Source organism: Atractosteus spatula, chromosome 11 (genome assembly GCF_055471065.1).
Source record: "Atractosteus spatula isolate fAtrSpa1 chromosome 11, fAtrSpa1.hap1, whole genome shotgun sequence".
NCBI lineage: Eukaryota > Metazoa > Chordata > Actinopteri > Semionotiformes > Lepisosteidae > Atractosteus > Atractosteus spatula.
Genome location: NC_142716.1, coordinates 34,481,797 through 34,494,580, shown reverse-complemented (window position 1 = coordinate 34,494,580; position 12,784 = coordinate 34,481,797). Strand labels below are relative to the sequence as shown.

Here is a 12,784-nt window from a genome sequence, read left to right as displayed (position 1 = left end):
TGGAGCCGTCGCAGTCCCTGTGAGCCTCTGTCCTGAAGGCTTTATAGGTATCTTTAAGTCAACGTTGGCAGAATCAGAGAGCACCACATGGACTGAAAACTGGGCAACCTACAGTGAGCTGGCAGTTGTTAAAAAATTCAGAGCCCCGCCATACTGAAGATGAGCCACCCCCAAAATAGCAAAACTGTCTAAATTTTCCGCAGTGCTTATGCACCTCTAACGCACATCAACCTTCTTCTGCACAACGTCGGCTTCAGCCTGTGCTTCATGCACTATGCCAAATGCCAGATCTAGAGGGGCTTGTAGATTCCCTGTCTCTTTCACGGGTGTCATGTAGTGTGTCAGTGCTGTTCACTGTTGCAGGGCTCAGTCATTTATCATGACGAGGGCTGACAGGTGCGCTGCAGGTCCTGCACTGGATTATAACATCATTTATTTTGCATTTCAGCAACATTAGAGCAGGAGTAAGAAGGTGTGACTTACGCCCGCTTAGTAGCCCTTTTCAAAGATTAGTGAATTTGAATATGACTTTGACACTTTCAGCATATTTTTTGCATACTTTATCCACACCTTGAAATTGCTTTGAAGAGCCACTTTTTCCCAGGTTGAATGAGGCTTTCATATCTTCACTGTATTTTAAAACACTGCAGTTATAATACCATGGTTTCTACTATGGGAAACGTGACTGAAGCAGACCGTTACCTGGTTTCGTATTGTCAGGTGCCCTGCTGGATGTGGAGAACACATTGTGCATCAGGAGGGATAAACGGACCCTTTCAGGCTTTGTTTGAACACTATGACATCTGTGTACTCTTGGGGGGAAAAAAATAATTTGTTTGTATATAGGAACTGGCAGCACTGAATCTGTTGATAGTCCTTTGTAGTTATTCATCTGCCAGGACGTGTACCCTTTCTAGAGGCCTGTTACACTTGTATTCATTGGCGAGTCTTGCCCGTGTTGCTGTTTTGGAGCTGAACACTCATTTTTACTGGAATACAGTTTTGTCGTCTCCCCCTTTTGGACTGTGGTGTTTTACGTTTTGGCCAGGTATCTCTCTCTCTCGATGAGATCTGCGACTCGAGCGCTGCGGTTATGAATAATGCGTGTGTCCTTGTGTTGTTCTTGCTTCTGTAGGAGCTGTCGAGCTGCGGCTGGAATAAGAAGGAGAAGTACAGCTCGGCCCCGAATGCGGTGGCCTTCACCCGCAGGTTTAACCAGGTGAGTGATGGAGAGGAGAGCACAGGACAAGGAGGCAGAAATAATTGCCCCTGTGGGCAAAGTGCCATTGCTGTCAGTTTGTTGAAAAACCTTTTCAATTATACCTTTTTTATTGTCCTTCTAATTTATTCTTAGTACTGAGCATTAGACGAAGCTTACCACTTATAATGGAAGCAAATTCACAGAGTTGTCGGGGAATTCTTTTTCGTCACAATTGCACTTACGTTTTATTGAACATAGGGAGGTTTGTGATGCTGTGTGTGCACGTGTGTGTGTTTTTAAGCCTTTTGCCCACTTTTAAGTGAAACTATCTTTCCTTAAAATGGCTCCTTGAAAAACGTTAATGCTCAATTATCTTTAATCAGTCCCAATCCAAAGTATCAGCAAATGGAATGAAATTTATTTATAAGTCATCTAAATGTATCATTATAAACACAACTAAATATCCTACATATCAACTTCAGACAGAATACAAAGCTAAGCTTTGGAATTAAAAAGAGAATAACATCTGATTCAATAGGTTTAAAGTGGAATTAGGTTTTGGGTTTGACTTCCCTTAATTTGAGTGTGCAGTTATTGTTACAACTACATTTTTACTGGGATCAAAAACATAGTTTGGGAGCAGTTTTGGACATATTTTCATATTTTGTTGAAGTAATGATTATGTGATAGAGTTTGCATTTTGATTTCCATAGCAATAAGCCAACACCTAACTCAATAAAGACTTTCTAGCTACGCCTAAATATCACCTCTCACTGTTAATTAGCCCAAACAAATAACAACCATAACTGTAACCGTAGCTACATTTGTTGGAATCAAAAAAAAGTTGGCTGCAGTTTTGGACTTGTCTTCATATTTTGTCAGGGACAGCTCACAAAATTAAAAAGCGTTGTGTACTGTGTCTCTGATCTGTGCTATAATGTGGCTGCCACATTTCAAAAAGCATTTCTGTGTTTGAGTTAACTGAAGTCATGGATGTCCTATGTGTTTTTATTCACAGCTTCGAGTGCTTAATCCTGAAGTCGGTAGCGTGCTTACTAATCCATTTCATCTCAGTCCATTTTTTAATATTCTGTAGACCATTGCAAATTTGCCTTTAAGACCATGTTTAGTTTATTGCCAGCCAATTCAAATACTATTGTATCTTTTAAAGAATGTTTGTGTCTCTAGTGGAAATTCCTACATTTATAGATGTGCTGAAACTGTGTTTCAAGAAACTACATACAGGATATGAAGGGCCAAGTGAAATGAGCGTTTTGAATAATATTAGCTGGAAAATAAACACCCAGAAAGGTCCTCAAGTTGTTTTTCTATTCTAAGCTGCCCTTTACATTTCCCATGTTTCATGCATGAAAGCAATTGCTTTTAAAGCCCAGCTTGTGGATCTGAAGCAGTTTTTGCTGCCTCTGCTGCCACCACAGGCTCCCTGCCACCCAGGGCTCTCTGTAACTGGCCTGAGGCGCTGGTCCAGTTCAGGGCTGAGGCCATGGGCAGTACTTCTGTGGCCTGTGAGGGATTGAGAGTAGAGAACTGAAAGAGGACATAGGTTCACTTTGCCACAGCTGACTCAGTCATGGCTATAATTACCCACAGGAGACCGATCTCTTTTCTAGCCCTCACTCCTTTTACAAGCTAAACCCATGTTATTAAATGCCTGTGACCTTCATCACCACTGAGATTTGCGATCTTAAGCTCTTTTATTATTGTTCCGTGTCTAACTGTACTTTAATCGGACGGTTTACAGGACTATAAATGCGCTGTAAAGAGTTCAAAATAGTTATTATTGTTTTCCCTGTCTTGTGTGTAATTCATGTTGATGAAAATGTGGAGAGAGAAAACAGGAAACTTCAGCCAGCCATTCCAGCTCTTCTTAGCCATCTGTGTGCGGCTGCACCAGCTGGGAGTCCCAGATGGGGAATATCCATTTTTCGCAAACCAGCTTCCTATAGGTTTATAAGGAAACCCTTTGCATCTCTACACATAACAAATGAGATAGTTCAATCTGTAAAATCGCAGAACCTGGAATATTGCGACTGTACATTAGTGCTTCTGTAGAGTTCCGTCAGAGAAACGGCACTCTGACAGGTCCTACAGCCGGCCTCCCCTGTGTTTGCATCACGGCGGACGAGATCCCAGTTCGGAGCTGTAGGAATCGTCCTGCCTGTGCCGTGCAGGAGCTGGAATGGGAGCTCCTCCCAGTTGTGGGTTATGGACTCTTCTTCAGTGGAGTCTTTCCGGTCAGGTCTGATCCTTACGGTGTGAAGAGCGGATGGAGGACAGCCGGGACACACCTCTGCCCCTGAGGCGCACAGGCTGCTTTCCGGATTCTTCTCTGTCATACGAGACGTTGGATTGAGATGTACTCTTTTATTCACAGAGATTCAATCCTCTTTTTTGCTTCTTTTTTTCCTGTCCATTTGTGTCTTGCGTTTCCTCGCCTGGCATCTGACAGTTGTTATGCACACCAGCTTATGTTTATAATAATAATAATAATAATAATAATTGCTTACACTTATATAGCGCTTTTCTGGACACTCCACTCAAAGCGCTTTACAGGTAATGGGGACTCCCCCCTCCACCACCACCAGTGTGCAGCATCCACCTGGATGATCCGACAGCCATAGTGCGCCAGAACACTCACCACACATTAGCTATCAGTGGGGAGGAGAGCAGAGTAATGAAGCCAATTCATAGATGGGGATTATTAGGATTTCCCAATGGGAAATTTGGCCAGGACGCCGGGGTTACACCCCTACTCTTTTCGAGAAACGCCCTGGGATTTTTAATGACCACAGAGAGTCAGGACCTCGGTTTTACATCTCAACCAAAGGACGGCACCTGTTTTACAGTATAGAGTCCCCGTCACTATACTGGGGCATTAGGATCCACATGGACCACAGGGTGAGCGCCCCCTACTGGCCCTACTAACACCTCTTCCAGCAGCAGCCTTCAGTGCTTCAGAGCTTCAGTGGGTTGCCTGTTGTGAGTTGCAGGGCGATATGGCTGCTGGCTGCTGTTTACTGTGGTATTTGAAAAAAGGTTTTGACAACATGCAAAAATGTGTCAGACAGGGATAAGTTTCCTGCTCTGTCTGTCTTAAGCTATAAAATATGGTAAATAAAAAATTGTGGTGAATTTTTTAAAGATACTTTTTTATTTGATATTCATATAGTGAATAATACACTACACAAAGCCTGCAAACTCCGTATGAATCTGGAACAGTTATTTGTTTCCATTTGCACCGTAGCCAGCGGAATTGATTAATGTGTTAGTATGGGCAGAAAGTAAGGTCAACAGCCAGGAGGAAATGCTAAACTGTAGAGGTCAGCCATCAATAGGTGACATCAGCTGTACAGCACTAAAATAGCTCAGAAGTCTTCGTGCAGCTGATTTCCAGAGGGCTCTCAGGGCCATATTTCTTGCTTGGCTCTCTTCGCTGTTCAGAATGTCAGTGTGTGTCTGACGGAGATTTTAACATGTGGCTTCTGAAAGAACAGTTTGTGCAGACAACTGTTCGGAAACCCGCGGGTGCTCGTATTGCCTTGTTATGTAGGAATCTGGCTCAAGTTTGTTTTTGCTCTGTGTAACTCCTAAAATCCAGTCGAACACCTGAATTTACGGTTGTATCGGAAAGGGATCAGTTTTGTGTTGCAAAGGTCTCCAAATGTGAAGCTGGTAGTGTCATATTTGCCCATTGCTGAGTGTCATTATTGTGCTGGTGTGTGTTGCAGGTGAGTTTCTGGGTTGTTCGGGAGATTCTTCATGCGCAGACCCTGAAGATCCGAGCCGAAGTTTTAAGTCATTATATCAAAACTGGGAAGGTAAACCTTTTCAAATGACATTTGTTTGCTTTTTGAAATGATTAAAAATGAGATTGCAACACAACGGAGTATTGTTCCCCTTAAAAACTGCTAAACAATAGATGAAAGGTGGCTTGGCAATGAAAAATGACAAACCTTTTGTTGTTATATGTTCTTAATTTAAATAAGCATGTGTTGTATTCAGCACAGTATTTACATAATTTGCTGTGTTCTGTTTGGTGTCTGATCAATGAGTTTATTTAAGAGCTGGTATAAGAAGGTATGCAGGTTTGGAGTGTACTTCCCTCAATGCGTTTATAATCTGTGTTTAAATGCAAAATGTCAGTACTGTTTATTGGAGTTTGGTTTCACTTGGGCATAGTTGACCCCTAACATGATAAATACTTCCCTGAATGTGTTTATAATCTTTTTTTAGAAACTCTGCGAGCTGAATAATCTCCATGCACTCATGGCAGTTGTGTCGGGTTTGCAAAGCGCTCCCATTTTCCGACTGACCAAGACCTGGGCGGTAAGTCCACCTCTCACAGGGCAAGAAATAAAGTGCAGGTCTCCCTGCTAACACTTGGCCTTAACTCGAGATCACCTGACAGTGGTGAATACGCTACCTCACATGCACGCTCGCAACCCTGAGATCACCTGACGGTGGTGAATACGCTACCTCACATGCACACTCGCAACCCTGAGATCACCTGACGGTGGTGAATACGCTACCTCACATGCACACTCGCTACCCTGAGATCACCAGACGGTGGTGAATACGCTACCTCACATGCACACTCGCTACCCTGAGATCACCAGACGGTGGTGAATACGCTACCTCACATGCATACTTGCTACCCTGAGATCACCTGACGGTGTACAAAAACCCTCGGTTTTACCACCTGGGTAAGAAAACAGTGTATTTGTGTTTATAAGTTTGAAGTAGAATTAGTAAAGATTTTATGATCTCATACTATATTCATATCCCACACCTGAAGAAGGCTCCACGGCCGAAACGTTCTGTTCTCTTTCTTCTTTTTTTCAGCATGGAATAAACCTATTACTTGTTCCTTTGCAGCCTACGCATGCTGACGCAGCTCCCCACCTGAACTATATTCATATATGCACAGATATAAGTGCCAGATTTCTGGTATCTTCTGTCCAAAATCATTGTGTAGGTAGGACATAATAAAGATCTTTGATTTCACACAGCAGTACACAGAGACCCTAAACCTAATCCACTAGACATTGAGTTTTAAATCTCATGAAACCTAGAGCACAAGGAGGTTAGTAATATGCTGAAAATGTACCTTGAGTCAGAAGTGGAAACCTATTGGTAACAAGCTCTCTTACTTTAGCCATTGGACCACAAAGCCTAGTCTGTTTGTTGTGGGGGGGTGTTCTCAGCAATCTGTGGGCTAAGCTCTCTTGGGTATTACCTGGGTTATCACAGGAACTAATATTTGAAGAAGATTCATGCTTATTCAAACGTGAAGTGTGCAGTGTCTATTTTTGCTGGTTCTAAACATCGAGCAAGGAAAATTAATGAAAACTATGGGTTTAAATAAGGAATAGCTTTCTGTCAAAATATAGTATATTTCTTATTTTCTTCACAAGATGTTTGCCATTGTAAAAACCCAGGAAGGGATTTTGCTGTTGAAAAGGATGACAGCAAGCAGACTCGGAAGGTTGATTTTTGTCTAACAGAGTTAATGTGACTTTTTTTTATTGTTATTCATTACATGTTTAAACATAAATTTCTTTGGTAACTGTGAAAAAGAGTGGGAAAAGACAGTTGACAAGATTCATCAACAGCAGTAATGGGTTTGCGTTCTTAGAGGTTTGCAAAATTCTGCTGGACCCATTGAGGACTGCATCAGTCCTCCATTCTGTAGCTGGTTGTCCAGTGTGTGCAGTGGGGTTTTCATGAAATCAGTTCGATTTGGGATAGCAAGTGTGCATGAAGAAAAGAAAATGGCTCGACAGTAAATGTTTTGGAAGACAAATAAATGCAGCTCATGTCTACCCAAGGACTGGGAGGGAAAAGTATTGAGCAATTAAAGAAAAAAGAGTTATGTGTTCATTTAATGACTTATGCACATAATACCTATATGTGCGCTGGCTGTTTGATGGAATTTGACTTGCTGTTTTTGCATTGTCCCTTTTCCAGCTGTTGAGTCGGAAAGATAAGACCACCTTCGAGAAGCTGGAATACCTGATGTCCAAGGAAGACAATTATAAGCGCCTGAGAGAATACATCAGCAGCCTAAGCATGACACCCTGCATCCCCTATCTGGGTAAGGGAGAGTATGATCTCTTTCAGTGTTTGTGACATCGCTGGCAAAGCTCAAGAGACACCAGCACTGCTGGTGTGGAATTCCAGTCGCCAATAAAGCAAATCGTCAGCCTTGAGACCCAGAATAGTCTGTATGAGCCGAATATCTCTGTTCTCTCAGATTTATGGCATACAAAGAGGATGGAGAGTGGGAGGATTTTAAAAAGAGTAGAGAAAAATAGCTCCCATTAAAGACAGAGAAACTGAGGTCAGTACATTTCAACTTTTACCAGCAGATTTATGATGCGTGTTCCCTCTGACTGTGTGAAAACCACATGAGCCGGACCTGGGCCAGCAATAGGCTGGGCTCCTGTCATGGAAGGGAGTGAGACAGTCACAGTACTGTCCTCTGCGGGTCTGTCCCATTGCCCTTTAAAACAAGGCGGGTCTGTTCAGCAGCCTTCTCAAGCACCCGTCCCAGCGTGTAAATCCTCACCTCCACTCCTCCGTTCCGAGTCTGAACCAGTCAGAGCTGCTCATGTCATCTCGACCCCTGACAAATCAGGTTTCTGTGCGGAGGTGTGCTGTGGTTGTGCTGGTGTCTGTCTTTGCTGCGGTGGCAGTTTCCAGGCCTCTGTGGGCTATATGGCAGCGGCCATCTCCTGTGCTGCGGCTTTCCGTTTGGATTGCTATATAAATACATGATTCACTGAGAAACCATTAAAGGGCTTTTTTTGGTACTGGCAGCACAACCTGTGTCCAGAAATAAGTGCTGAAAGGTGCAGAGAAACAAAATTACATGATCCTGGCATTAGGAACGTAGTTCCCGTATGAAGGAAAAACCAACAGCCTATTCACATTTCCCTTTTTGTGTTTTAAATAGAGTTGCTCTTGTTTTATCGTTGGCTTGTGCTATAAGTGATGAGTTACAAGTTATAGACGTTTTGTTCGTTCTTTTCCAGTGAGCTCCAGCTTTCTTCTCCCTGATTCGTACCACAGACAAGATATTAATGGATATTGCAATTTGTATTGGGGTTTTGGCTGGGTAGATAAAATGCTAATATGTCAATTAAGGAAATATTGGTTCTATTGTGACTGTGCTGTCACCTATCTGTTGCTTGCATTTACGAGCTTGACAAGCTTGTCATAAAAATAGCTTGCAATGCTAGTTCTACATTTCCAGTGATCTGAGGTCAGTCATAAATGTGTTTTATAGCCACACTGTTTCTCTAGAAGATACTTTTTCCTCATTTTTGACTTGATACTGCCAGTGTGGTATCCAGAGGGGATTCTTAGTGAGCAGGCTGATTTGGAACAATTAACGAGTCTGGAAGGCTTCAGGGGAAAAAGCAAATCCTAGTCCTGCGACAAGTTTGAAAGCCATTAGAACTGTTCATTCGTTCTTGTCATAAATGTTCTGCTGAGACCATCAAGGTTTCTGGCAGCAGCGTCAGTGGAGATGAGGTGATGAAAGGTGTTACATCTCGAGACAGGAGATGGAGAATCTTTCAGGAATGCCATCTGGCGGGTTGGATATGACAGTGTACTGAAACCTGTAGGTTTTTTGTATTTTCCCAGCATTTAAAGTGTCGGTTGTCTCCCCAGACAGCATTTTCCCCAGTCTCACCTTCTTATACTTTTAAGATGTATCGAGGCACTTTTTTGTAGCTTTGTAGGACAAAAACGTTGAGAGCGTGTGATTTAAAATATTTTTAATAATGATCACAGCTGGCTTTATTCAATCTTGTCTGAGTTTAGGACTCAACTTGCCCTCCATGTGAATGTCTCTAAACAGCAGCATTGCCACATTATCCTGACCGGGAGCTAAGGAAGGGTGGGCTTGGTCAGACCTTCCGGGAAAATCGGTAGGTGAAATTTGGTTGACCAGTAGGTGGCGCACTTTCCCTAGGACAATAATTTGCCAAACTAATGCCCCTTTATGGCAACTGGGGAAGTTGCTGGAGGACATGCCCTCATAAGTGGTGCTGCACTTCAGGGCCCGATGAAGTGGCTCTGCTTCTGGATAAAAACTGCTATTTAAATGCAGTTACAGTTTGTCAGTTTACTAGCTGAGCCACTCAAGAGTGTTTTATAGGCACTTGATATGCGTCGTTGCTGTTAAAGACATTGCGCTAAACAATTGTACTCAATTTGTGTAACTGTATGCTGAGAGAACGTGATTTGATTAGATTTGCCGTGTCTCTGTTTTCCTGGAGTGTTACAACTGTCATTGTGATATTAAAGACTGTAGGAATTTTTACCTTTCTGTGTCTATACGGGTGCAGAGACTTTAAATAGTTCGGATCACTTCTAAGCAGGATCCAGGTATGGCTGTGAGGTTATTAAGGAGTACATTTTAGTAGCAGTAAAAGAATGCAGTCTTACTTACTGTAATAATAATATGAAAACTGCGGTGTTTCAGAAAAGGTTGCTTTTGATAAAATACTGTAGTAAAACAATTTGGCCTGCACATTGATGTGGAAATAATATTATTTGTAACATGAGCTGTAAAGAATAATGTATAGTATAAAAATTAGCAATTACTGACATATGATGTCATTTATACTTCAATTAAGTTTGCCTTTGGCCTCAGTATTAAAATGATTTTTAAGATTTTAGAAACATGCTTAGTTGATTATGCAGGATTTGAAAAGAAGCTTTATAAATGGGTGATATTTCAAGACTGCTGCTTTTTCATATCTAAATTTATAATAGCAGCTTATGCTGAGCCACGTTGAATCATGCGTGGATGTTTTTGGTGATTTGCCAGTTTGAATAATAGAAAGAACAAAGGATGTAAGAAACTCCAAGCAAATTTTATTGTCCTGAAATACTACAGCAAAGCGATACGGCAGTACTTCATTATGAATTAGATGTGGGTAACAAATAGCAATTTTTAATAATTATTTAAACCCTAATGTAAAACTCAGATGCACCCACAGGAGTCCCTGTTACAAAATACTGTAGTGAAGGATGGTAACTGCCAGTTTTGCAGGTCCACAGTGTTTGACCTTGAGTCGTTTAATGTGCAGAATACAGTACTATGAGGGAACGACAGTCAGCAGGCAGTATTGATTAGTACAAGAGCACCATTGTATACATAAGAATTTAATTTTGCAAACTTAAGTTGAAGGTCATTTGGCACATTTAGCTTGTTGGCTCTTCTGTAGCTGAGTGATCTGGAGATATCATCTGTCTGTTTCCTAAATGTAAGGTTGGTATTGTCTTCAACATCATGATGGGTGGCTTGTTCCATACTCCTGCATCCCTGTCTGACACCTCCTGTTCTGTTTACTCTGACTGAGGCATGTTCATTTCTTCCTTGATGACCACCTGAGTGAAACATGCATTAACTGCTTCCCTTCGTTTGTTTTTGAACCATGGCAGTTTGACGTTTACACTGCCATCTCATCAGTTAAACTCCTCCATAATAGAGGCACTAAGAATTTTTAGTAGACAAGTCGATCATGTGGCCCTCTTAGTTGTCACTGCTCACTGGGATGATACCCACCACGTTTAGAGTTAACAAGCCAAACGGTTTTTAAACAGGACGAGTTTGTGGTATGAGATGATATAGCATTAAGGTGACTATCCTGAACACTGCAGAAATTGCATTCACACTGCAGAACTTATCATCATTTGGCAGTAGAATCACATGTCCCACAATTTGGAGTTAACTGCTTCAGCTCAAAACTTTGTGGTCAGTGGCCACTTTTGGGAAAGCAGCCTGTTGAGGATATGCTCCCGACAAATGATTGTGATAATTTTTATTTCACAAGCAACTTTGGTGAAATATGCCCAGTAATAATTCAGTTACTGCCAGAGTCCCCAAGAAGAGAGTTTCTGAAGAGGTTTTCAAATATGTGGCTCAGGCCACTGGTATGATGTAGGGCGGATTTCAGTTTGTCACACATTTGATGAGCTGTCTGTCCCAGGATACCTGCCAAGTTGCTCCACTGCCCAGTCTTCAGCCACAGTGTTTGAAAAGAAAAGTAGCAAAGAAAAAAAACCTTATACTCACTACAGGCGTCCATGCTTGGAAGCCTAACAAGCAGTGCTGTACAGCACTGATACTGACTGTTTAATATCTTTGATAAGAGGTAACTAGATGATGACAGTATGTTTAGAACAATAAGCATAACAGGAGAGTTTTCCTGGGGAAATGAGTCTGGGGAATTATTAGCAGCTGTGAGCCAGCAGGAGCAGATGGGTTTTCCCCCAGTGTTCCCAGAGCTTGATGTGTACCTGGGTGTGACAGAGCTGCCTAGCTGAACACTAGGAATGCAAAGCTGTTTCTTTTTTTAATTGTTTCTTCTTTTCACTAGTGAAGAAAATTCTAAATTCTACTACATGCCAGCAGCCATATCGCCCTATAACTGACAATTGGCAACCAGCTGAAGCTCAGCAGTGTGAGCCTGGCCAGTACCTGGATGGGGGACCTCCTGGGAAAGCTAAAGTTGCTGCTGGAAGACGTGTTAGTGGGACCAGCAGGTGCGGTCTGTGTGGGTCCTAATGCCCCAGTATAGTGACGGGGACACTATACTGTAAAAAGGTGCCATTCTTCAGATGAGATGTCAAACCGAGGTCCTGATCACTGATAGCTGATGCTTTATGGTGAGTGTTCTGTCGCACTCTGACTGCTGGTGGGGCTGCACATTGGTGGGGGTGAAGGGGATCCCCATTACCTGTAAAGCGCTTTGAGTGGAGTGTCCAGAAAAGCGCTATATACGTGCGAGGAATTATCATGATCATTTTGTCATTCACATTTTAATAAGTTGGAGTATAGCATCAGCCCTGCCTTTCAGACGAAGTTTAGAAATATCCTCAGGCCAAACGGAGTAAACAAGGAGCCCAGGCCACGCTGTGTGTACTAGCTGTGGCCTGAACAGCGCCTGAGCAACGCCGACGTCTCTGAATGGGGAAAGTCCCTGGCCCGGGGCGCAGAGGGGAGGAGAAACCGCGGGAAGGTGACAGCGGGTGATTTGTAAGGAAAGAAGGGCGTCCCGCTGGTGCTGCTCTGGCCAGTGTCCCACCCCCCCTTGCAGGAGGACGCTGCTAAGCTCCTCGAGCCGACCTGCACTCTTTTTCCAGCCCCGGCGTCTGGAATGTCCATCCCGCGTGAAGCATGGATATCCGGCTGTTAATCTACACGCAATCGATTGCCGCATCCAAGTGTGCGCCAAGGAAAAGTTAAACACGTAGGTCATAACTCAACTGTTGAATCAAGTGGAGGGGAACAGAATAACTACAATCTTAAAAATATTTTTTTTTCCTGGCAGTTTGACGTTTCATTGGTTGGTCATTAATTGAATAAGCTGGTGGGATCAGTATCGCTGTTTTCCACACTAAAATTTATTGTTATGCTCTTATTCTGTGTTGGGCAGCATTTTAGGTTTGCTCTGTCTCAGCTGTTGGTAGATGCTTCAGTTTTTCAATCACACTTCTTTTGCTGTTGTAGGTCTAACAGATTCCCGGTGGTACTCCCTGAGA

General features: G+C 42.7%; 1 protein-coding gene across 2 annotated transcripts in view; it reads left to right on the top strand.

Moving 5' to 3' along the window:
* ralgps2 (Ral GEF with PH domain and SH3 binding motif 2) overlaps positions 1-12,784 on the top strand; it is a 110,527-nt gene that overhangs the window by 45,895 nt on the left and 51,848 nt on the right. For both annotated transcript variants that reach the window (XM_088927123.1, XM_088927122.1), the window contains exons 6-9: positions 1,136-1,219; positions 4,951-5,040; positions 5,456-5,548; positions 7,190-7,316. In XM_088927123.1, the coding sequence (XP_088783249.1) occupies positions 1,136-1,219; positions 4,951-5,040; positions 5,456-5,548; positions 7,190-7,316 (394 nt within the window). The remainder of the gene's footprint in view (positions 1-1,135; positions 1,220-4,950; positions 5,041-5,455; positions 5,549-7,189; positions 7,317-12,784) is intronic.